Raw genomic sequence first — 27,498 nt, forward strand, 5'->3', positions numbered from 1 at the left:
CCTGTTAGTAAGTTGGTCCTTCAAGAGGAAATGCCATTCGACAGAATACCTCCATAGAAAAATAGGTTTTATTTGAAGTCAAAATCACAGAAGATACATGTTATTAGTAAAGTGACACACAAGAGACAATGCAAAACATTGACTTTATATTGTATCATGAGGACCTCCAAGCAAAACATAACAAATTGAAAGCAATTGCTTGCCAACGAATGTAGGTGTGACAGATTTAAACACATGTTTGGAAACTCCCAAAACTTACTTCTGGATTCTAGAGAAGCAAAAGCAAAAGGGAAGCAAACCCATGACTAAAATACTGTGAGTGGAATGCAGGTCAGGCCTGAATGTCGAATATTATCAACAAATATTTCCTTTGCGTGTGACATAAAAACATTCCTGTTCTTCCATCATTCTGATAAACAGGAAGTCTCTTTGTGGACAGACTGATCTTCATGGGGTTGTACAATCAAGACGGAGGAGAATGAACCAGAGGACGTATTCAGGTTTAGCATAGTCTATTATTGCGTCATTGTTTGATAAAAAAGAGGGAGTAGTTTTACATGGTATTTGTAACTCTTGGGTGTATAGCGGTTGCGATTTGCTCCTTTCAGAGCAAGACGGTTGGACGCGTGTCTGCTAGCGAAGATATTCTACAGCAAATGAAAAAAACCGAGATGTACATAATGAAAGAAAAAGGGGATTTTATTGAGACAAACTCACCTGAACAGTCTATTTCAATAGCCAGAAAATGGGCGACCTGTGTTTAGCGCTCTGTGACGCGTAATTCCCTTTCTCAAAGGGAAGGGGGTACAGCCCCTCCCAAGACAACACTCATCCAGGGTCAGGTATCAGTTTGTTGAACGAAACATTTTTTAACACACGCTAAAAAATAACAACTGTTTCTGACCCATGGGGAAACGACCCCCGTGGCGGCTGCACAGGGCAGGGACCCTATGGTTGAACGGGTGAAGGTGGCAAGTGGCGGAGGGATGGAGCTCAGCGCTGGCGGTCCCAGCGCCAGATGGAGGCGTCGTCGCACACGGCGATCAGGATGCTGCTGTCCCGGCTGAAGCTGGTCTGGCGGATGGCCGAGGTGCAGCGGGGCAGGGTCAGGGTGATGCACCTGGAGAGAGACATAGCTGAGTGTCAAAGTGTCCCCGAGTAACACTCCTCACCCTGACTGCTCCTGAGCAGCTGACTGCTGTCGCCCTGCGAAGTTGACTCCGCCGTCGGTGTGTGAATGTGTGAATGGTTGTATGTCGCTTTGGATAAAAGCATCAGCAAAATCCCCAAAATGTAATTGCTAAATGGACTGACATTGACCAGGTCGTACACACATTCACACACCGACTGTGTGAACTGATGGTGGAAGGGGTCAACCATGTGAGGGGACAGCCAGCTCGTCTGGAACGGTTAGGGAGTCTTGCTCAGGGACATCCAGACATAGCCAGGGATGGAACTAGCAACCTTCTGGTTGCCAGTAAACCTGCTCTACCTCCTGAGCCATTGCGCCCAGGATTGAGGAAGCTGCCAAATCACGTGCAGTAGAAAAAATGAATATGATCTGATGCCCATAGACCTAGAAAAAGGACACCTGTAGTAGACTACTTCTACTTTCAGTGGAATCTCCTGAGCAACACCTCCCAAGGGGAAGATTCTACGGAAAATTTAAGTCTCCCACCTTTATCTACAAACTGAGTGACTCATTGGGTTCAATAGAAGCAGGTGGGTGAAACAGCCACTGTCTCACCATCTGATGCACGCTCGAGGGAGTGTGATGTGGGTTTTTACAATGTTCGACAACCACCCCCCCACCCACCTGCTTCTATTGAACCCAATGAGTCACTCAGTGCGTTTACATGGGACAGCTAGATCGGGTTAGCTAGAAGGTCACTTGCAGGCATGCAAACTGGCTCGGGGTGAAAAAGGTGAGAATGATGCGTGAGCTGAGAAAAACACAGACCCACTATAGGGTTCCAGGTTTATACTCCGGGGAGTTTTCTTTTACATTTTTTAATGTATTAGGGTTAGTCACAAGCTAAAAAAAATTACAGGACTGCGCACAATTAAGAACAAAGCGTTAATTTATTATGTGCAAGGGCAGCCCCAATAGGTACATAATTTATTACAAAATTAAGAAAGAATATTGAGAAGAATAAAAAGAGGTGGGAGGACAGGGCAATAGGAGTATGCCATTATTTATTTTTCTTCTTGGTCTGGACCAGTGTCTCAAGGGCCCGCTTTCGAGCGACTTCTCTCGGCTATATCGACTAGTATGTATCAACACAACTGGTGACCCGCTGAAAAATTCTCTTTTGGCGCGTTTCAACCGGAGGGTGCGTTCGGTTCGGTTCGCAAAGTTGCGGCACGGTTCGCGTTTCCACCGCCAAAAGTGGGCGTGACATGGGGATAAAAACAAACCGCGAGGTATTATTCTGGACAATGGACATGTCGCGTAAAACGTTAGCTTGGGCGAACAAGGAGGTGGAGCATGGACCTATTAAAGAAGACAATACTTTATTAAAGCATGCAATTATGATGTAGAACAAAATAAAAAGAAAACCAAGGTGCTTGCATGATATTGAAGCCTACAGCGATCGTTACTTAACTTGTGTGGTGGTGCCTTATCATTTGTTTACCCTCGTGTTGCCATGGCAACGCGATTGCACTCTCATTGGCTGAATCGATGAGAACGTTTTAGATAATATAAGGTCGCGGGGAGACGAAGCTATGTTCGTTTGTATGTTTTATTTACGTGACCATTTTTGTTATTTTTGTTTTCGGAATCAGTTCTCGTCGTTCACCTTCGGGATGTTTACGTAGCTGCCGCGGCGATCGACATCCGGCCAACCATGAGGGTACTGTCGGCGGTGGAAACGAGGCATTTAAAGGCTCCGCTGGGCTCACGCTTGGCCGTTTCAGATGGTAGGCGACTTTCCGCTCGCGCTGTCGGATGTCCGCGCGGCTTCGAACGCATGCGAGCGCATGCGTTCGACGAGCACGGAAGCGACAGTTCCACAGGAGTGCGCCCACTTGTCGTGCCGCCTGACAGAATGCTGCGCCTTCTCTCTGTCCACTCGCCTCTCCATTGAGAATGTATTAGCAGGCGCTACAAGGACTCCATGGCTGGCCATCAGACCCCCCCCCCCCCCCCCCCCCCCCAAAATGTTTTCTCAACGGATCTCCACGAATCACACAAGTGGTCAATTTTGTCTTCAAAACGGCGAATTTCGCCGAAAGGTGACTAGTTTGCATGCCTGCACTTGTCTGAATGTACATGGTCTTTCAGAGAATTGAATAATGGGCGGAGCATGGCTGACACCCCTTCGCTAGTTGGCGCTGTAGCCCTTTCAACGAGTGGTAGTAGAGCCACCGGCTGACCTCTTTACGTCACCAGCAACAACAAACTCAGGCGGTGTCACACTAAATTTGTACCGGCTGCCAAATTTGTACCGGGCGCGTCATCCATACGTAATCCATTCCAAACCTGCCTGTCAGCAGATGATCGCGTCGTCGGTTGCCGGGCAGGTTTCAAAAAACATTCGCGCTCATGTTGCCAAAGACGAAATAACATAATACAGTTAACGGATCGCTAAATAACACTTGTTTTTACTTTATATTTGTATTGTATTTAATTGTTTGATCAAATTTAGCTAGTAAACTGAGTGTTTAAAGCGGGTTTCAAAAAACATTCGCGATCATGTTGCCAAAGACGAAATAACATAATACAGAAAACGGATCTAGATAACACTTGTTTTTACTTTATATTTGTATTGTATTTAATTGTTTAATCAAATTTAGCAAGTAAACTGAGTTTTTAAAGCAGGTCAAGGACGAAATAGCACAATACAGATAACGGATCGCTAGATAGAAGGTTTGCGAATGTTCGTGAACCTTTCAGTCATTCGACGTGATCGTCCGTTGCCAGGCAACGGACGAAGCGATCATCTGTTGCCAGGCAGATTTGGAGTAGATTACGTATGGATGACGCGCCCGGTACAAATTTTGCAGCCGGTACAAATTTAGTGTGACAGCGCCATTCGAGAAAGTTGTTTTCAATAGACAGCTGTCAGTTCACTTCGGGTCCATGTCAGCCGGAGGAGTCCGCATACGACCGAGAGGACGGAACAATGGAGCGTCGGAGAAATGACATGGACCCGAAGTGAACTGACAGCTTTCACGCATACGGCAACAATCCCTTTCTCCTCCATGTGGCGTTTAAATCTGGACTTCAGAGAGTCAAAGTTCCTTTCCCCCCCAATTCCTCCTCCACCATGGCCGAGATAACCCTCACTACGAATCTTTGTTGTGGAAGTACCTGAGATTCGGAGAACCCGATACTCTAAGATTCATAATGTCAGAGAATATCCCCGTCGGTTCGGTCCAGGCGCAATGAGTAAAAATAGTATACACGTCAGATAAAAAAAACGTTTATTTTGATAGATGTGCCCGGAGTTACTAGTTTACAACCTCATTGATGACCAACGTTTAGGAAAACATGTACTTTTAATTCAGTCTTGGGTGAAATCGAAGCGTTGTGTGTACTGAATGCATGTTGATGATACACTTTTCGTATGGGGTAATGGCATGACACCAGCTTCCTTCATCTTCTGCGTCACCTTTTTAAATAAATCGCGTTTCTTGTCAACCATAAACATAAAGAAATAATTAAATATTTAGATTTATAAAGAAATAAGAATTGTTTATATATCTATGGCGACAACAACACGACTACCGTCTCCTACTTCCGGCACAAGTCCCCCGGCTACAAGATCTCGAGCACGCGCAGAACGCGAACAGCGATCAGCGATATGATGCTGGTTTACATGCAGGTAGAAAGCGGACTATGAACGAGTTATCTAGGTATTCTTATCTGATTTTGCTTGTCCGTTCATGTACCGATTTCTGTCCGAAGTATATCTGATAAAGGTGTTTACATGGATTTTCAATGTCCTGTTGAGATCTTATTCCACACATCTACTCTGCCACTATCTGACACACAGACAGCCCACAGACCCCCTCCTCTGCATTCCCCCATCGACGATGACCTCCAGCCTCATCTCTCCCATAGCCACAACAACAACTCCAGCTCCACTTTCTCCTCCTGACTTCACAGAATTATTGTCTAGCATCTCCACAGAATTTGTCTGTCTAGTTATAACTGGTGACTTCAATTTTCATACTGATGATTTGAATGACAAGTGTGCAAAAAAACGTTATACCATTTTGGACACATTTAAACTGTCTCAACATGTGAAAGAGGCTACTCACTCTAGACCTGGTTATCACAAAGGGCCTCAATGTTTCTGATCTCTCTGTGACTGATCCTTCCTTGTCTGACCACTTTTGTGTTTTCTTTAACATATCTTTTATTCCCGACGTACAGACAAAATCAAATACTGTCAAAAAACGGTATATCAATGAAGATTCTAATGTACTTTTTAAAAAGGCCATCTCCCTGCTACCACCTCTCAACCCATGTTCTGCTGATGATCTTGTAGAAAACTTTAATGTGAACATTTTGAAAGTCATAGATGTCATTGCACCTTATAAGGTTAAAACTAAAAGTCTTTGGAAAGCAAAAGGCACTCTGGAGAACAGCTGCTTCTGTAACAGCACAGAAAAAAGAATGCAGGAAGGTTGAACGCATCTGGCATAAAACAAAACTTCATATTCACCATGATATCTATTAAGAGAGCCTCCGTGCCTACAATTTAGACTTAAAAAGTGCTAGAGAAACATTTTTCTCCAATATCATTAAAACCAACACTAATAATGCAAAAACCCTATTTGCAACTGTTGACAGACTGACCAACCCCCAAACACAAATTCCACCTGATCTCAATTCCACGCAGAAAAGCAATGAGTTTGCAGCTTTTTATAATGATAAAATTGAAGGCATCAGACGTCCCATCAATATCTCCACTTCAAACAAAAATGTTGGACTACAACCCTGTTAAGGCAAAAGTAACGTGGCAAGGATGGCATGCTTTAATGTTATAGACTCTCAAACTCTTGTGGAAACTGTGACACAACTAAAGCCATCCACCTGTTGCCTTGATACTTTACCTACCAACCTCTTTAAGAATGTTTTCGACTGCCTAGAAGTAGACATATTACAGATAGTTAACATCTCTCTCCAGTCAAGCAATTTCCCAAAAGCTTAAACCCCTTTTAAAAAAGCGGATGCCTCTATTTTTAACAAATACAGACCAATATCAAATCTACCCTTCATAAGTAAAATCATTGAGAAAGTTGTCCTCCAGCAACTTAATCACTTCCTGGCATCAACTGGTTGCTATGACACCTTCCAATCAGGATTTCAACCCCTGCACACCACTGAGACGCCCTTATTAAAGTTTTAAACGACATCCGTCTTAACACAGACTCTGGCAAAACCTCAATACTAATGCTGCTTGATCTCAGTGCTGCATTCGACACTGTAGACCATACAATACTTCTGGAAAGGTTAGGAAACTGGGTGGGGCTTTCAGGCACAGTCTTAAATTGGTTCAGGTCCTAGCCTACAAAATAGGAACTACTTTGTTTCCATTGGCGACTTTGTATCACAATCAACCAACGTGACATGTGGAGTCCCACAAGGTTCGATCTTAGGACCCTCTTTATTCAACATCAACATGCTCCCACTAGGGCAAATCATGCAAAATAACAATATTGACCATCATTGCTATGCTGATGACAGGCAAATCTATGTATCGCTATCACCAAATGACTATCGGCCCCCCCGCTGTGCCATTGCATTGAGCAAGTCAAAGAATGGATGTGCCGAAATTTCCTTCAACTAAATGAGGACAAAACAGAGATAATTGTATTTGGTTCTAAAACGGAAAGGCTTGAAGTAACCCAACACCTTCACTCTCTGTCCCTGAAAACCTCAAAGCCAGAAATCTAGGGGTTATCATGGATTCAGATTTACATTTCGAAAGTCACATCACATCAGTTACAAAACCTGCATATTCTCACCTCAAAAATGTAAGACTTAGAGGGCTCATGTCCTACGAAGACTCACAAAAACGTATACATGCCTTTATCACTAGCAAGCTTGATTACTGCAATGGTCTCCTTACAGGTCTCCCAAAACAAACTGAGGAAGCTTCAGCTTGTTCAGAATGCTGCTGCTAGAGTTCTAACAAAGACCAAAACATATTACACCAATTCTTAAATCATTACATTGGCTTCCTGTAGGTCAGACAATTTATTTTAAAATCATGTTGCTAACCTATAAATCCCTTCATGGTTTAGGCCCAAAATATTTAACTGATATGCTTCCACTACATAAGCCTTCTAGACTACCAAGATCCTCTGAGACCAATCTGTTAATTATCCATAGAGTAAACACGAAACATGGGAAAGCAGGATTTAGTTACTATGCAACAAATAGCTGGAATAAACTCCCTGAGGATTTAAGACTTGCCCCAACTCTGGGCACCTTTAAAACAAGACTGAAGACTTTTGTTTGCTTTAGCTTTCAGCTAAATCTTAAATACATTGCACTTTCTAAAAAGCTTTTTTAACTTTGCCTTTATTTTATATTTTAATACTAAAATGCCTTTTTAACTTTCTATTTTACTCATTTCTTTGCATGTTTTCTTTTACGTATCTATTATTTTGGGTTAGGGTTAGGCACTTTGAGTCTGTCTTGTGTATGAAAAGTGTTGTATAAATAAAGTTGCCTTGCCTTGCCTTATTCGTTTATTTACCCAATTATGACTCTGCACGTAAACGTATCTTTCGTCATTTCCTGGTGAACGCTTTAACCTCTTCGTCACTCAGAGTATATCTGCACAACTACAAGGGCTATACGATTTAATCCTGGTACCAAAGGAAAGATGCACCTGTGAGATTATTGTGCAAGTGAAATAATTAATGTGGTTGTTACTTGCTACTGGGTCAGACTTAATAAAGTTTGAATACAGCATTAGTGGAAGATTTCATACTGCCTGAAATTAATTCAATGTTTTAGAGTGAATAGTACCTGGTGCATTATCAGTCGGTAGCCCTATAGTTACATAGAGCCATCGCACAACATCTGCTGGTTACCAGGGTCAATATTTGATGCCAATAAAGTGAGGTAGATCAAAGATAGAGGTTTTGGTTGATGTAGGTTTAGGTAGAGCCTGTCATTAAACCCATTGAATCATTAACAGTAGGCGTGGTTGTTTTGCTGCCAGTATCTCCCAATTAGGGTTGCCGCGGTATACGGTATTACCGGTGTTACCGGTGTTGAGGCCAACACCGATTACTCGGTGTTGCACACCGGCAACAGTTTTTTTTTGTAATAAAAAACTAATTCAGTAAAAATGAATAATATAATTATGATTAAGAAAATTAAAATGTGTAGAATAGGCCACAGTTCTGCTCTGTGCGGGAGAATTGGCGCGCCGAGAATTGACGCGCTTCCTTAGAAGACCGGTAACCATAGCAACGCCGGTAAACAAACCCAGAGAAGCCCAATCCCTACGTGAGCTCCCCCCGCTACGGCCATCCGGAGGTGCACAGAGCTTTTGGCTGTGAAATTATGATACATAAAATTATGTTATTCTAGTATAGAACGTTATAAGACGCCGAGAATTGGCGCGCTGCCAGCCGCTGTCACCGAGTGTGAGAGGAGAGTTGACGGAGAAGATGGCGGTTGACCTATAGTTTCAAAGTATATAATACCGTTTATACCGGTAATACCAGTGTTGACACGAGCGTATTACTCGGTGTGAAAATGTCCACACCGCTGCAACCCTACTCCCAATCATTGCTCTAAATTTAAATTGAATGTGTCCTAAAAATAATTTAAGTCTTCATCACCCATATATGTACGGGCACTCTCAGGATTAATGATATGGAACAGACTGGTCACGCGAGTAGGGATTGGGATCATTAATATTTATTGATATCGATACCATTTTTGATACTCAACGATCTTAACGATCCGAGTCTTTATCGATACTTTTCTATTAATTGGAGGAAATACGACGTGTTTTTAGTGATGAGGAAAATATTTGGGAAATAAATAATTGTATTTTAAATTAAATATGTAATTCTTAAAGGTCCCATGACATGCTATTTTATGTATTCTTTAATATAGGTATTAGTGGGCAACTAACACAGTATTCAAAGACGTTCCTGAAATTCAGCCGTGGTGCAGAGTTACAGCCACTCCGAGCCAGTCGCACATTGAGCTTCCCCCAAATGCGCTGTTTCGGTGGGCGTGTCAAGGAGGAGGGTGGGGGTGTGGCCCTGAGCAGCTTGCAGCCACGTGCGGTACCATGCGCTCTGTTTACAGTGGATGTATCGCAATGGCGAGGCGCACACAGCCTTTAGCCGTGTTCTGTAAATATTCTAGAACACACGGGAGTCCTGGAGCTCTATATCTAAATATTATCATATAGCCTACACAGATATCTATATCATATAGCCTAATATATATTATCACGGCCAAAAGCTGTGTGAGCCGATATTATGAATCTCAAACGACCGCGTTGGGTTCTCCGACGTTCCTGGTTCTTCAACGTCCACATCAATGTGAATACACACACTGTAACGCAAGTGTTGTACACTTCCTTGTTATTTGGATAACCGTTCTGCTGTTGGTGTGATGGCGCATAACACGTCGGACTCTCGTCTCTGGTATTTCTACAACGAGATTCGTATTGGGGGTTATCTCAGCCAAAGTTGAGAATGAATTGGGGGGAAGGAACTTTGGCTTTGACTCCCTCAAGAACATGAACCAGGACATGGAGGAGAAAGGGATTGTTGGCGGCGAATGTCTCCGCCAACCCCGCTGAGGGACTCCCGCTTGAGCCCCGCTGAGGGACCACCGCCGGAGGCGGAGGTGCCTAAGCGCTGCCCGGCAAAGATCCCTTTCTCCTCCTTGTCGTGGTTCATGTTCTTGAGTTGAGGGAGTCAAAGCCAAAGTTCTTTCACCCCAATTCATTCTCAACCTTGGCTGAGATAACCCCCAATACGAGTCTCGTTGTAGAAATACCAGAGACGAGAGTCCGACGTGTTATGCGCCATCACACCAACAGCAGAACGGTTATCCAAATAACAAGGAAGTGTACAACACTTGCGTTACAGTCCTGGAGCTCTATATCTAAATAATATCATATAATACATAGATATCTATATCATATAACATATTGTGTGCGCCTCCAGACGATATTATGAATCACAAACGACTTTGTCGGGTTCTGCGACGTCTCTGGTTCTTCCACTTTCACATCAACCTGAAGTCGACTGAACCGCGCGCTGCCTGCTGCCGGCTGCCCGCTGCCGGGCGATGGTGGCTCGCGGCAACCGGCGGCATGTCGCAGTTCATGTACTTCAGCGAGTCAAACCAAAGTTCCTTTCCCCCAATTCCTTCTCAACCATGGCTCAGATAACCCCCACGACAGTCTCGTTGTGGAAATACAAGACACGTCAAAGAACCGACAAGAAACACTTGCGTCACAGTGTGTGTATTCACACACACACATGTGCCGCTCGCACGGTCGAGTCTCATTGGCGGGCCAACGTCTCTGGGCGGGCCAGGCAGAGTAAGGGGAGGAGCTGAGATTCCTCATGACGTCATGAGCACAGACATTCCAAATCAGCGCGCTTGAGCCTCCGTTTTTTCCAAAGGCGAGCAGAACAGCTAGTGCTCGTTTTACACCAAACGCAAGTTTTAGCCACTGGGGGACCATAGGCAGGCTAGGGGAACTCATATTTATGTTAGAAAACCTCACAAAGTGAGATTTTCATGTCATGGGACCTTTAATACATCAGTAGTTTTAATTATGTATACTAAAATTATTAGAGCACTATAGGCTATAATTGTATTAGTAATACAGAAACCTGAGTAATACAGTATTACTCATGTTTCTCACCTAAAGCTGAATTTACCATTTCTCTATGTTACATTTGAACACGTCATGATAACCGTCGTTTTACTGAGCCAACCTCAACACATCATCACGCAGCACATCTGAAACTTTGTTTACTTTTTAAGATAACTAGCTTGTATGCTACCGATTATAACACAGATTACACAATTGGATTACTATTTTTAACTGACGGGATTATAGCGACAATGTCTGTGTGCGATTACCTTTCGTACTTTGAGTGGATGATTAAGACAGGCCCGTCTGTGGTGCGACAGGAGACAGGAGGAGACTTTTCAATTCGAAGACAGTCGAAGGTACTGCATTTGGCCTTTATTTGATGCACAATGCTAATGTACTTGGCCATTGAGGTTGTGTTCCCCCCTTTACAATAAATGATTTTCACCCTTTTCGCCCGTTCAGCCACCCTCGGGAGCAAAGTTTACCGCCAGACTTCACTTGTTTCACTTGTAATACATGTTTGCCGTGACGCGACTCGAGGGACACAACATTACGTTACAGGACTTTTTTTTTTTATAAATGAGCGACGGGACTCGATAGTGGTATCGATTAGCCCAAACGTTAATGATTTTCGGGTTTTGAAAAAAGTGGAACCGGGTCCTTGATAGAACCGGGTTTCGATCCCCATCCCTACACGCGAGGCATGCATGGTGTTTTTATCCATCACATGAGGCGTGTCTGGCTTTGCGATTGTACAAGCGGCGAGTACCAGATTAGATTACAAAAACAAGATTAGTACAAAAAAATGTCATCTCTGCTTTCAACCAATCACTCGAAGCGCTAGCAGCATTGGGCAGCCACAGTGCAGTATCCGTGGACCCACTGCGGCGCCAGGGCCATTGGCACTGCAGTCATGTACTGGACGTCTTGCTCCCTGAACGGTCGGGTGACACTTACTTGGCTTTGTGGGGGTCTTCCACCTCCAGGTCCCAGACGTAGAGCTTGCCCACCTGGTTCCCCAGTGCGAGCATCTGCAAATAAGAGGAGGATAGGTTGTTCATTAAGCAGAAAGCATCGGGTCCAAGCACAAATGGAATTGCCAAGATGGTCAAAGCCGGGCTAACTACAGGAAAAACAAATGATCTAAAAGGTTCATCATCGATAGTAGCAGAGGACAATTCCAAAATCCCCTTCGAGGTCCGACCTTCTAAAATAATATTTTAGAGTTAATATTTACAGAGTTTCCGACTTTTGGTTAATCTTTTTCTTTATTCACCTTTGACGGCACCATTATAATTACTAACCGTGATTAATGATCAAGCACTAAATTATGGTTTTTGTACCCCACAAAGGCAGCTTCAAAGTATGAATCATATCCAATAATAATATAAAAAAGGTGTGGATGCCGACCTTCTGCCAGAAGTCCATGGAGAAGCGCATGTACCAGATGTCACACTGGCTATAATCGAAGCGGCCCAGCACCGTCACATTGGACTCGTTGGCCTTGATGCGGTCGATGTCGTCCTCCATCTTGCCCGGCTTCCAGCACACGATGGCGTTCTCACATGACTACACACACACATACACACACAAACAACAGATGGGGACTCGGGTCACACTTAAAGGACAATTCCGGTATTTCGAACATTGAGCCCCCTTTCTTGTTTCAGGGTTTATACAGTTGAATTTACTACCTTTTAATAAAAAATGTAATACCATCACCATATTTTTTAATACCAGCACGACTTCAAGAGAGAGACCATAGGAGTTGGATTAATCAATATGTCACAACGGGACTTGGTCCATAGTTTTTAATCAATATGTCACAAAGCAGACATAGACAGAGAGTATCAGAGAGAGAGAGAGTTTTTGTGTCCAGTGTTGAAGTTAAGTTATAATTACCTCGTTAATATTGTTATTACAGTGTTAAGGTTTTACATGAAATAGTACCCCGTAGTAACGCGTTACACACAACACTAGCCGCGTTTACAAATCTAATCGGATCAGAAGTTTCCATGTAATCGGAATAGATCTATTCCTATCATGCAATCCGAATGTACTGTATATAGGCCTATGGCATAGGGATGGGCCAATAGTTGATTCTATCGACTATCGACGATAGATGGATTCCATCGTCGATCGTCTCAAGTTGCCGATAATAAGGCGATAATTATATTTTAATAATTTTTTTAAAAGCGCTGTGGTAGCTATTTTTACAACTTAAAAAGCCCCGCAAATTGTAATTGAAATTAACTGGCACCGGTGGAAAACATACCATGTAGTGCTGACCTGCCGTATTCACTCACTGCTGCGAGAGGAGAGGGGAGGGGCTCGAAACCTACCGGTCTGCTCGCACGGCGAAATGACATCACACCCCGCTGCACCATTTCTGGGTCACAGCTGTGGTACATGAGCCGTGTTCGAAATCGTTCCTTATTCACTCACTCACTATTCCCTATAGTGTTCATGATATAGTGCACTACATAGGGAACAAACAAACGAGAATTCGGACACTACGCTGAACATTTCTAAACGTAATTTGCGTCAGTAAATGCGTCGGGTATTTGTGTGACGCAGACAGATGCGCCCAGATCATGTAAACAAACCAGGCACTCTCGAGGAAAGCTGGAGGTTGTATTGATGTTGAATGTTACATTTCCTTGAACAAGGTTTTTCTTATTAATTTTGAATGTTACATTTTCTTGTTAAATCCCAAATAAATTGTTGATATTTCTAAACGAAAGCCGGAGACTCCATCATTAAATGTATCGCTTCTTCTTCTCCTCGGAAAAACACGACTGCATTGCATTGTGGTATATGGGAGTAACACGTAGGGAACATCATATGTACACTAACATTTGGGGTATTTTAAGTGCACTATCTATAGGGCATGAAATTAACCAGTGAGAATTCGAACAACACTACAAAATGGCGAGTACCCTATATAGTGCACTATATCCGTGATAGGGAACGATTTCGAACTCAGCTACGAGCTGTGTGTCATCAGCGTGTGTCATCATGACAGCGCCGCCGGCGCCGACGCATCGAAACTTAAATCAGCGGAGGCTCACGCTGGTCCAAGGGGAAGACCATTGTAATCGTTTTTAAGAAAAAATGAGAAAAAAAAAAAACAAAGATTTTTTTCAAAGTGATAAATTATTATAAATAATTAATATTATACAATTATTATAAAGTTGCCCCCCGATAGTATTGACTATCGGCGATCGCTAGGGGGCGCTATCGGACGATGGAAGCTTGTAGACGATTGCCCAACCCTACTATGGCATTTACATAAGTGGTAAGCTTTCGTTCGTATGTCTCTCGCGCACAACCGTCATGCTGGTCTGGACTTATATGATATATGTAAGGGATAATGTTATGGTACAGTACGCCAATCATTATCGGGTAAATAAGCCCAGACAGGGCGAACCGGACCGCGATGCGAACCGGAGGTGTCTTGCTTTGCCCTGAAGGGTATTATTTTAGATAATGACCGGCGACGTTCTATACATTATTACACGGCTCCTTTGCCAAAACAGCAGAGAAGTAGTCCGCCAAAGACGTTGACGTCACTTAGAAACCGGACGCACTGGGGTTGATGAGTTACCGGACTACTGACAGAGTGAGAAGAAAGACTTGAGTCAGGCAAAAAATCCACTTTCCTTGACAGTGGTCAAGTTCGGTATATAATGTTGCTTGCCAACATTATAAAACAATTCAAATACTTTACTAATTATGCTTTTTCTTATTCATATTGCATGCTTATTAAATGTATACTCTGTTTAATTTATTCTCCCTCAAAAAGAAGTCCCCTTTAATTACGTTCGATCGAACATGTTTTAGAGACCACGAAGGGCATTATCCCGCTTATACCATGGTCACTTGCCAAAGAAAAGGAACTAAGCTCATTAATTTATAATTTCATGTGTTTCACAATCCAAATATAAAGTTTTTCACATAAATAGGACAGACTTAGCAATGGGAGGTATTTTAGTCAGCTGAGCTATGAGACAGAGGGCTAACGTTACGGATTGTACATAATTCGAAATTCGTCCCAGCCTTTATACCACAGATACTATAGGTTCTATAGAATATAACCGGGTTTTCTGATTACAGTTTAATGTAACAGTAAGCGGACAACATCGCTAATTAACACAGCAACTACAAATTAACCACACAGAGATAACCATGGCAACCGGTCAAACAAATGTTCTTTTTGCGATCATTCTTTAAAGATTGATTCCTCCAGCCAGATGTCCGAAAATTGCATTTCCCCATTATTGTCTTTCAAATTACTTTGAACTAACAGAAGCGAACTCGCGAAGTGGGTATAACTAAGCCAGCCGGGTATATCCAGTTTGTTTCAGTGCACGCACCACGTGCCATCATTGATATAGCTCAGGTCCTACTCGCAACATAAAAATAAATCTAAAGTTTTAGTAATTTTAGGAGACAGGCCTGCACGTAAATTACACCAATTGAAAACTCATAGGCCTTGTTGGAAATGTAATACCTTGTCAGATGACGTTTATTACTTTTTAATGGCCTTAATTTGGGCTAATTTCATTTACTACCCATTAATACCTTTAACAACCCCGCGGATACCCTGTTATTTGTCCAGGATGAAATAGTGGTTAACAGCGAAATTTTGAATATTGGTCCTGTTTCAGGTATTTGGCTAACTTCAAATCGCCCCTGCCTGCCTTCAAATCCATTGAAACGGAAACCGGACCGGAAAGGGAAAGGGAAAGGAGGGCTGGTCTTTTCGCTCGGTTCTCCGTCAAAACAGTAGGACTAGAACCGAGCAAAACGACTACAACCAGCCCCCCTTTCCGTTTCCGGTCCGGTTTCAATGGATTTACAAAATGCCAAATAAAACACGCCAGAAACTGTATTTCGCTACAATACTTGATTAGGAACACCAACGAATATCATTAAAGGCCCACTATGCAACTTTTTTAGCCAAAATTACATTAAGTATGCAGGTTGAGAGTTATGCTGATTTCTGCATCCATTTCTGGGTCGATGGTGGGTGTGTCATTTACCCATGTCGCCTCTCCAGTGAAAAAGCGCATATGCAACTTGATCTGTTCGGACCGAGACAATCCGGATGTGACGCAGCGGAAGTATCCTCGAAAATGTAGTCAGATTGTAGGTTCGAAAATGCTTTACGGCACAGACACACACCCAAACATGGCACCGGCTAGATATAAACAGCCAGTTGCGAAGCAATTGTTGCATTCATCATGGATCAATCGACTGATAAGGGACCCAAGAGGCGACTGTTGGTGGAACAAAAGAAGAATGGACCAGAAAAGAGATCAGACACGAGTGAAAGGGGAACTATGCAACTCTTTTGGCTTGATTTACCTTAATATAACAGGCTAAGAGTCATTGCGATGGTTCTATTATACATTATTGTTCGTTGTTTCGACTCCCCCTTGCGCATCTTGGCGGTGAAAAGGAATATGTTTCTGCCAGCGACCCGCCGCCCACTCTCGCGGGAGTCTCGGGTCTCGTGAAGTAACGAATTGCTTTACGGCACAGACCCCCAAACACGGAACCGGCTCGATATAAACACAAGTAACTAAGGCAAGGCAAGGCAAGGCAAGGCATGTAACTAAGGGATTGTAACTAAGGGATTGTTACATTCATCATAGATCAGCCGACTAAAAAGAGACAGAGAAACCCATTGTCGGAGGAACAGAAGAAGAGAAAGGGAGACTGACCGACAGAGAGGCCAGACACGAGTAAACGTTGAGCAAGCTTTTCAGGAATAGCGTGAACTGAAAGAAAAAGAAGACTGCAAATCAGACGCCGACTTGGCCGTGTTGCTTTGGAAATTGAAAGTACCCTTGGGTGAACTTTGTCTTCGTGGTATTCTTGATGTTGATAGTCTCTGTACAAATGTGTTTGCTCAACCATTTGGTTGTGAGCCCTGTAAAAATTGTTTTCTCGACCGTTTTGTTGTGAGCCCTGTATGTTTCTAGCTTGCTTGGTTGCAACCATATAAACACCTTTGTTTCCATAGGTGTTTTGCTGTTCGTCTGTCTCGTCCCCCAGATAGACTGAATCCCCGAATCCAGGTTCTTGTTTATTTAGATTATTATGTTGGCCAACACTCTTACACTGATTGTTCTGTTCAACCTAAGATAAAACAATTATAATCTAGGATATCAATTCTCCCCGTCAACTATAAAAAAGGATGGATTTATGTTTATTGCAATACAAATACACCATTTAAAAAATGTATAACCTTGCCTACACTTTATGAACATCTACTTCGGACATGGCTCCACGCATTCGCCAGTTTCGTTGAAAACAAATGCACATGGCTCGCGTAGAAGTGCATGGGGAAGGGTCGTCAACGAGTTGACGACAGAGTTGTAAAATATCTACTACGAAGCTGTAGGGGGCGCTGTGTAGAGAAATGTGCGTGCCAAAACCAAGAAAACAGCGAAGAAATGCCCGAAGTTGCATAGTGAGCCTTTAACCACTCAGTGAGTTACACATTTCTGAAAACAAACGTTTAGGGTAGGTTTATGAATGCCCATAGCCACCCATTGTGACGCAGACGGGGGCGATTTGAAATAAGCCATATACCAGAATGGTTTGATTCTGAAAAATGTCGGTGTTAACCACTCTATTTCATCCTAGACAAACCAGAAAGGGGGTTCAATGTTCAAAATATTGGAATTGCCCTTTAAGTTGTCATCACATCATACCCCATTCCCCGTGGCAACGGGGTGTGTGTGTGTCGGTTGGGGTCCTCACCTTAGAGAGCAGCAGGTCTCCCAGCCAGCGCACACAGTCCACGTAGTTCCTGTGGATGTCTCGCGTTGAGAAGTCCGGGAAGTGAATCTTCTGCGACACGAATGGCCTTGGAAGAGAACGTGACAAACGACAAACCGTGAAACACACAGAGTCGTTGTTTGCAGTAACACTGAGTCTTCAGCTATCACTCTCCTCTGAAGCAACAGGTTAACAATCAAAGCATACAATGGAGACGCCAGGCACTGCATGACCTTGTTTCTCTTGAGGGAAAGTTATTGAATATGATGAGTAGAGGTGGGACAAAATATTGTTGCAGCGATGTAGCGTCGCCTTTTTTAGTGCGATACAAGATTGGATAGACTGGCGCCAAATATACATATTTTCCCAATTTCTCTATATTTTCTATTGCATATTTATTTTTGCATTTTTATGCTTTATTCATGACGAGTTAGACAGGCCCCAAATACAGATTTATTTGATTAATAAATAAGGCGCTCTAAAGTGATTTCCCTGCACCTCGAGGTGCGCTCAATACATGAATGAAGGAAACTTGAAGTTAACTTACCATCGACAAGTAACTGAAAAACTCTGTTTGGACCAAGAATAAAGACCAAAATCCAGCACTTTATCTTTTCAGTCGTTTTTTATTCATCGTTAACACTTGTATCATGATGCATCTTTGTAGGATTGTCTTACTGGTTATTATTGATTATTGCAGAATCGCTTCACGCAACATTATCGGTCTCGCGGGCCATGTATCGTGCCTTGTATCGTGATTCCCGCCCCTAATAATGTCCGTGTAGAACAAAATTAGCCGAGACTGGAAAGACCCTGTATTACCAGACCTCAGTTTACAGTCTGAGTGTTCAGGGTGTGGTGTGTTGTTATTTACAGCTTGTTGTTGTCGTTGTCTTCTTACTAGGGCTGTAACGATACACAAACTCACGATTCGGTTTGTATCACGATTTTTGACCCACGGTTCGATACATCCCACGATTTTTTGAAATTTAAAAAGCATTTTATTTAAACAACACTTATATACCAATTAACTTAATGTAACATTTAATAACAAATAATTTGGAACACTGAACAGATTTGAACAGAAAGAATACTATTAAAGTATAGCTAAATGAATAAAGAAATAACGTGTGGGAGGATGCTTTTTTCAACTGTTTGGTTGGTTTAGTCAAATATCCTTATTAGCACTACTTATTAGGCTATGTAGCTTAAATAATGACATAATCAGGCCGTATAGAATGCAACATGTTTAATAGCCTAACTTTCAATAGATGGAGAAAAACCTGAAGGTCATGAACGTCGCAATAACGAGGCGTTACGAGTAGCATGTGTGTGCGCCAGAATGGCAATGTGCGTATGCGTGTGTGAGTGACGTCAGCGAGTGAGTGGACGAGCGAGGAGAGCGAGCGGTAGCGCGTGTGTCTAGTGAAGAAGCGAACGAGTCCGGTAGAATAAAGTACCCATCCTGTCAATAATCGGTGGCCGCTTCATTCCGACCTATAAGCAGACAAACTGCCAGTCAAATCACACAAAACACTAGAGACAGGATCACACAGGCCCCCTCTGGATAAATGTCGTTCATATCGCATATGAGCACTTCGACGGCTGTGGAGAAATGCGATCCTCCGTAGCCACGGAGGATTGCAGTCGCATACTTACGGCATCGATAGGAGGGGGCGCTGTCAGCAGACTATTATCTAGACAAATTATTAGCAAATTTCAATCGGACAACTTGACCGCAGAGTTAGAAAGGGCGTATCGCGCTTCTGCCTTCTCACACCGCGAGACAGGATCGTGGCTTTGAGTATCGCGATTTTCGGTTTGATACGCGTATCGTTACAGCCCTACTTCTTACCTGTTGGTCTTGGAGGGGTTGTACTCGTAGGATCCCCGGATGGCTTTCTTCATCCTCTCCGAATCGATACGCCACAGCTTCAGAGAGTGGTCCATGCCACACGACATGATCTTCTCCCCGAGCAGGTCAAAGTCCTAAACACACACAAACACCACCACCCAAAATCAACCTCCTGTTTTCTGCAGAAAATTTTGAATAAATTAAAGCAAGGTGGTGGAGAACTAATTTCGACAACTAAAATGCTGGGCGTCAATGGTCCAACTTTTGACCACTTCAATAACAAATAAAGCCTTAACCCTGGCTTAATGTTCCTATTATACTCCACCAGTTGAGCTTCAGAGGACACAGATAGATTCAGACATTAATATACGTTCTTGCTTTCCTCTGACAGGTCAGAGGACCGGGTCCTAAAACGTGGCCTGTGAAGCTCTTTGAGAGACAAGGGGCTGAAAACAAATTACATTTACTTGTTTCCGATCTTTATAAAATGGCGGTGCTCCTGAGGTGAACCGGCAGACTTGTCCCCGGGGCCAGGGCGTCCTTACTGACGACGTGTATTAAGTGATTGATTGAAGGTTTGAGTGCTACTCACGGCACTCAGCACCTCGTCGCGATGGCCCTCCACACCGCCCAGGATGGCCACCAGCGTGTCCGTGTGGATGTTCCACAAGCGGAGGGCGTGGTCTGTGGAGGGAGAACACACACACACACACACACACACACACACACACACACACACACACACACACACACACACACACACACACACACACACACACACACACACACACACACACACACACACACACACACACACACACACACACTTTACAATAGAACTATTGGACCATGGCCATCCGATATCCTCGGCTTATTTCAGGAGGTTGAGCAACTTGTAACCGGAAGGTTGCTAGTTTGACGCATGGCTCCTCCTAGCCGAGTGTCGAGGTGTCCCTGAGCAAGACGACTCACCCTGACTGCTCCTGATGATCTAGCTGTTGCCCTGCTTGGTTTGCTAAATGCCCTAAATGTAATTTAATTGTGTATATATGCTTCTATGTGGAAATGGAACCATGGGGGTGGTTACCGTAGAAACAGGGTAACCGAGGGTTACCTTGGCGTGGTCGCCTTACCTTTGCTGACTGAGAGCAGCAGATTGGGGTCGCGGGGGTGGAACTTGAGCTCGTTGATGGCGTTTCCGTGACCTACATAGTGCTGGATGAACCACAACAGGGAGTCAGTGGTCCGCACGCACCTGGCCCTTCCAGCCTTGTTATGTCAACACAGCTGATACCGTGTCCTTACGTTACCTCATCACAGCACCGTTACTCCGGCACGCAAATGTATCCCACAGGGGGTTATCTCAGAGCCACCATTCAAATTGAAACCCAACACATTTCCTTAACAGCCTGGCCACAATCAGCTGTAGGGATGTAATGAGAACTAGGGATGGTCAACGATTGTTGAATAGTCGAATAGTCAGAGTCACGTACAAAACATTTTTGATAAATCACCGTTGCTAAGCATATGACCGCTGTCAAGGAAAGTGGATTTTTTTTTCTTTTTCCGTCGTATCACTCCCTAAGTAGTCCGCTAACTTATCAACCGCATCATCCTCGGTTGCTAAGCGACGTCAACGTCTTTTGTAGACTATTTCTCTGCTGATCAACACTACGAATGCAGGCAACAAATAAATTGTAAAAAGACACACTGTGTGAAGTCATTTTTTTGGCCAGTTTCCATATGCTTAAAGCCCAGTTCAGACAAAAGATTCACCTTGCAACGGCTTGCAACGGCTTGCAACGAGACGGTTTTAGAACGTCGCAGGGGCGGTGTGAACGGGTCGTTGCAAGCCGTTGCAAGCCGTTGCAAGGCGTCGCAAGGCGTTGCAAGGAGTCGCCAGAGATTGAACATGTCAAATCGCAAGGTCCAGTTTTAGAACGCGGCGATTTAACTATTCCTCTTCAGCCAATCACAGCACAGAACAACTTGTACGTCACGGCCTTACTCCGTCCCGGTACCGTACTGTCGTATTTTGTTGATGTATTTGCACTTTTAATCTTGCTGAATTCTACGACGAATAATTGTGTCCAAATACAGATATGAGGACGACAAATGACCTGAAAAGATTTGGTTGGGGTTTGTCTCATTTTTCCTGCATTTACAGTGGGGGCGCAGAATTCGACGGTGCGCTAGATTGATTGTGGCATCGTTGATTGCGACCTGCGTTGCTTGTGGACTCTGTGATGATCGCAGACACGAATAATTGTGTCCAAATACAGATATGAGTACGACAAATGACCTGAAAACACTTGGTTGGGGTTTGACTCATTTTCCCCGCATTTACAGTGTGGTCGCAGATTTCGACGGTCTGCTGTCATGAATTGTGACCCATCGGGAATTGCGACCTGCTGCTTGTGGACTCTGTGATGATCGCAGACATGAATAATTGTGTGCACATACAGATATGAGGACGACAAATGAACGGAAAATGCAATGTATCCAACAACGGGTAATCTAAACTAACTGTAAGCTCCAGCTATTTACTCCAATGCAGATGTAGTGGAGAATGACAAGACATAGTAACTCTAGCCTACTCTCAAGTAAAATAAAAATAAAACTAATTGCAAACCTAACTAATCGCAAACCTAACTAATCTAACCTAACCTACGCAAATGATGATGTTGCGGCTCTCTGCATGTGCCAGAGCGTTCACAGTTGCTATGGAAACCACCTAACGTCGCAGCCCGTTGCAGCGCGTTGCAGCCAGTGTGAACTGCCCAGTTTTAGAACGTCGCAGCCCGTCTCGCTGCAAGGCGTTGCAGAGAGTTGCGAGTTGCAAGCCGTTGCAAGATGAATCTTTGGTCTGAACTGGGCTTAAGACGTGTCCAGTTCACCGTCATGCAGGCTGTGTTCAGTAAAATAAATAGTGATCTGTTTTCGGTGCATGTAGGCCAGGCCTATTCAACTAGCGGCCCGTGGGTCAAATGCGGCCCCTCTTAGTTTTTTCTGGCCCGCAAGAGGTTGCATGCAAAAAATAAATAAAATAAAGGAGAAACATAGTTGCATGCAAATCAGGTTTTTGTGTGTAGCCGGTGATACTAGCCAGTATCAGTACCCCACAATCAGGAACTGGCATCACTTATTCTGACAAAGTTTGGCTCAACTGATATGTGTGAGTCTAGCTTTTCTCATATGAATGCCATCAGAACAAGGGCACGTTGCTCCATGACCTATGAGAAGCTGCATGAGTGTCTCAGGATGAGCCAAACTAGGCAAACAAGGCAGTGCAATCTTTCTCACTGACTCACTGGCTCAAAATGTCCCATATGTACAGTAGTTCTGTTTTGTGATGATTCAAACAACATTGTTGAATTCTAAATACGTGTCCAAAATATGTGAGAACAAAATCTTTTATAATGATACGATTAAAAGTGAAGAAGGAAGGAATGCGTCTGACAAGTTTATTCCATGTAGTAGCGCTATATATATTAAGTTAACACTACTTTAAGTACGATTTATTTGTAGCAATTCATTCACGTAGTTTTACTCGGTGTGGCCCATGAACCCCCAGTGGTTTTCCCTTTCGGCCCACTTGTTAAGGAGGTTGAATAGCCCTGATGTAGGCCTATCTGACTAAGCCCACTTTGAAATAATTTTGATGTTGAATGTTGGTGGCGCAGTTGTTGAAATAAACAAATTGATTTCATGCAAATCATAAAAGCCTCTCCCTGTGTCATTGTGTGTGCGTGTATACGAGGCGTGTGTTTGGGGGGTTCTTGATTGACCGATTTTCGGATACTATTCGAATACTTCTCAGCGAATATCGAATAGTATTTTTGCCAGAAATGCACATCCCTAATAAGAACCGATACTCCTGTATCAAGTAGATGCCAAAATATATATATATTTTTAAATTGACCACTATTTTTTTTTGAGTAAGGCTACTCCATTCTCTCTTTCTACATGTTTATCTGAATATTGTACCATAATTCAGTTCATGTTAATCGGAATTCAACTAGACATACTGTATCCTAACTGAATTAAGGTTTATCTGAATTCAACTAGACATACTGTACCCTAACTCAGTTCATGTTCAAATTAGATGAAACCAGATGTACTGCATATTAAATTACTTCATGTTAATCTTTTCACTAGAATTGCCACTGTCTGCCTGAGTAACACTAGATACATGCTACTTTCAATGCTCGATAACTCTCCATGTTAAAATAAGTCGATAGATACAGTGATGTTGCTAGGTACGCGTCCTGCGTCTCTGACGCATTAAAATCTGAAAGGACGCACTAAACTCACTATCCATGCATCCCGGGGACGCATCTCATTTTCCCCATGAAAAACGATACATTGTGAACATTAAACAACTCGTGTTTAATCACAGTAACTGGCCAAAGAAACCTTCTTGTGAGCAGACCGGACAACCGCTGTTTCAACCCTCTGCGCATCTACTGGGCGCAGACGTGATCCCCTGTACAAAGTATCGCGACATGCTAATTTAGCCGCTACCAAAACAACTAGCTCGTCACCGCTGATTTCATTTCAACAATTAAAAATACGAACTTCATAGTAAATAAACCCACGTTTCCACTGCTCGATGCTGTGCTCATTCGTGTCGATTATGTTGTAACGTTTAGGGGACGTGCTGTAATGAAATAAATGAAACATAATCCGGTGGTGGTGATAACTACATTGAACGGCAGCTGCCATATTGTTATGCCCAAACGGCGCCTGCGCATACATCGCGCTTCCAACGAGATCCCGTTTTTCTCGAGAAACAGGCAGAGAAGAGAGAACGCAAAAATGCCACCAAAGAAAAAGATGAAACCTATTGCAGGTCAGCAAACTATTGCAGCTGCATTTTCTGTCCCCACTACCTCTGCACTCCTCCCTGATTCTGATCAGCCTAGAGAGAGTACCTCAACATTGCCTGTACCTACTTCTGCCTCCCCCTCTACTGAGCCTGAGGCCTAAAAAAAATTTTTGTTTGGTTCCGGTTTCCGACCGACCCTGTCAATTTATGTGCGACCCAAATTATCTTATGAGTTTTATAAAAAAAAAAAATTTTTTTTTTTTTTTTTTTTAATGTAATTACGTTTTGGTACAGCACCTCTATAATTACGTTTTGGTACAGCACCTCTTCATTCTGTACAAGGATGAGCGAATTTTCTCGTTTTTAAATGAAAACAACCTACCTATCATTCGCTGCCGCTGGAAAAAATAAAATAAAAAAATAAAATAAATTCCCTACCTACCCATGACCTCAACTGACAACCAACAGGAACCAAACTTTTTTTTTTTTAGGCCTGATGAGCCCACTGCAGAAGAAGTGCCTCAACCTTCTACATGTTCCTCCCAAAAAAAGCGAACTTTTCTGAAGCAGTGGCTCACCACATACAAAGAAATAGAATAATAATAAAAAAGAAACACATTTTTTAAACTGGGGAGTCGGGACCCATTGAATTTCTCAGGGACCCACCCAACTCGCTACCTGTAGGTCCCGGGGACTCACTACATTGAAAACCTATCAACATCACTGTAGATATATAGAACAGAAGCAAAAGAAACTTTGGTCAAATGCAAGTTAACATACGTTACGCGAGAAGCATCGCAAACCAAACTTGCGATGTCACATGTGATGGAACCAACCAGGTGAGGCCTGAGTGTCTGCGGTGACCGGTACAGGTTGAAGCCCCCTCCCCACCACCACCCCAAAGCTCACCTTGATGCACTGCATGGAGATGTGGTTGATGATCCGGATGATTCCGCGGGAGCCCGCCACGGCCAGCAGGGGGTGGCTGGTGTTGGTGTCAAAGGTCCAGGCGCAGGTGTAGAAGTTCTCATCTGCCTTTGAGCGGGGGAAGGTCAAAGGTCAAGGGGAAACAGACCCCAATTCAGAACCAGGCGACCGGCAGGCAGAATTTTGTGATGCCAACAGGCCTATCACACACGCACTTCAGCGGTAATTGGGCGGAATGGTCATGACACGAGTCAAAAGGTCAGAAGAGGTGATCCTTGCTTAAAGAGGTTGAATCAAACCATACTTCCTCAAACACCACAAGACTCAAACCATGTTTATAAGTACTTGTAATGGTGACGATAGTCATAGTAACCTCTAGTAACATGTGGTGAGCTGTGGTAACCTTCGTAGCAGCTAGTGGCTCTTTTGTAAACGTATGTATTCTGGTGAAACCATCTCAAGCAGAGCTTAAAGGATGGGAAGAGCAACTGGTTCTGCAGTGTTTGCCGTCGTCTCATCCAGCTGATATTGAAATTACTTTTGAAAAATAATTGCTTTTCATAGATTAATCCATTAACAAGAGCTCCCTAACACCTAACTGATCCTTAAACATATATCTGAACTCACTGCAAGTCACTTTGGACGTTAAATGAGTGTATGTTTGCATGTTAAAAGACAAATAGTGAAGTTGTTGCAAAGAGTTGACTTGCATACGTACAAGGGAAACTAGACTAATGAACGAGTTTGCGGGTGAAAGGATACGTCCGCGTCAACGTAAGACTGCAGCAGTCGGACCTCTCCCTGAGAGTGGCACTCATACAGGGTCACCTATAGAGACGGCAGAGGAACAGTCAGTAAGCCAGGCAGAGAAACCATGTTCAGGTAGGACTTTCCATTGACATTAAACAGTCACATTATTGTAAACCACTTTGGATTAAAGTATCCACCAAAAAGTGTGAATCAAAAAAAAACACATGACTGAGAATTGGCTGCCAATTGACTTCATGTACTTAATAACCAACGTTACATTCTGATGCCACAACGGAAAGTACAACATTAAAAGTAAGCTCCAAGGTGCCCGCATCACGCCGTCTTCATCCCCACTCACCCTGTTGCTGCCCACGGTAGCGAACACCAGGGGATCGCCCTCCTTGCTGTGCCAGTTGAACTGAACCCCGAACAGGGGCTGTCCGTGGTCCTCCTGAAACAAAGACACACACGGAGGTGGGGGACTTTACACACATGCTTCTTTCTATGCTTTTTTTCTCAGATATATCCTGTGATCGTTTCAATGACTTGCTTCCCTAGCATGTAATATTGCCATCTGGCAAGAAAAAAGATACATAAAGTCTGATATAATCTGTAAAACGAAAAAAATTAGGACATCAAATCAAAATCACAATATGGAGATTATCAATACACAATATCTACATCAATGTTATTGATAAATGATATGATTCCATATAGATGCAATCATGTCAATAAGAATCCAAATTAACACCGCGTTGTCACACCAAAATTGTAGCGGGGGCGAAAATTGTACCGCCTACGTAATCCGCGAACAAAACATTACGTCATCGATCAACGCCATTGTCCGTTTCCAGGCAGGTTTCAAAAATCATTTGCGCTCATCAAGATGAAATTACATAATACAGATAACACTTGTTTTTACTTTATATTTGTATTGTATTGAATTTAGCTAGTAAACCGAGTGTTTAAAGTGTATCGTAGTCTAGCTAGCTTGTGTTAATTCAATTTAGATAGACGTCATCGTTCGACACTATCGTCCGTTGCCAGGCCGTATATAATGCATCATGTTTAATAGCCTAACTTTAAAATAGATGGGAAAAAACATGAACGTCTGATTCGCAATAACGAGGAATAGTGTTACGAGTAGCGTATGTTTGTGCGCGAGAATGGCAGTGTGCGTGTCTGTGTGAGTGACGTCAGCGAGTGAGTGGACGAGCGAGGAGAGCGAGCGTGTGTGTCTAGTGAAGAAACAAACGAGTCCGGTAGAATAAAGTACCCATCCTGTCAATCGGTGGCCGCTTCATTCCGACCTATAAGCAGACCAGCTGCCGGTCAAAGCACACAAAACACTAGAGACAGGGATCACACAGGCTATTTTTGTGCGCTTGGACCACTCTGGAAAAATGTCATTCACATCATATATGAGGACTTCGCAGGCAGTGGAAAAATGCAATCTTCCGTAGCCACGAAGAGCTGTCATCACAGAGAGGGCATGTCGTCCCAGACTTACGGCA

General features: G+C 43.3%; 1 protein-coding gene across 2 annotated transcripts in view; it reads right to left on the reverse strand.

Annotated features, from left to right (window-relative positions):
• Window positions 1–54: 54 nt before the first annotated feature.
• Window positions 55–27,498, reverse strand: part of eed (embryonic ectoderm development) — a 33,271-nt gene continuing 5,827 nt past the window's right edge. For both annotated transcript variants that reach the window (XM_030353357.1, XM_030353358.1), the window contains 10 exons: window positions 26,343–26,435; window positions 25,997–26,062; window positions 25,217–25,342; window positions 20,613–20,694; window positions 20,072–20,163; window positions 19,480–19,613; window positions 17,607–17,712; window positions 12,243–12,401; window positions 11,790–11,863; window positions 55–1,120 (listed from right to left, as the gene is read on the reverse strand). In XM_030353357.1, coding sequence (XP_030209217.1) covers window positions 994–1,120; window positions 11,790–11,863; window positions 12,243–12,401; window positions 17,607–17,712; window positions 19,480–19,613; window positions 20,072–20,163; window positions 20,613–20,694; window positions 25,217–25,342; window positions 25,997–26,062; window positions 26,343–26,435 — 1,059 coding nt within the window. In that variant the 3' untranslated portion in view covers window positions 55–993. The remainder of the gene's footprint in view (window positions 1,121–11,789; window positions 11,864–12,242; window positions 12,402–17,606; window positions 17,713–19,479; window positions 19,614–20,071; window positions 20,164–20,612; window positions 20,695–25,216; window positions 25,343–25,996; window positions 26,063–26,342; window positions 26,436–27,498) is intronic.

This window comes from Gadus morhua, chromosome 4 (genome assembly GCF_902167405.1).
Source record: "Gadus morhua chromosome 4, gadMor3.0, whole genome shotgun sequence".
Taxonomy (NCBI): Eukaryota; Metazoa; Chordata; class Actinopteri; order Gadiformes; family Gadidae; genus Gadus; species Gadus morhua.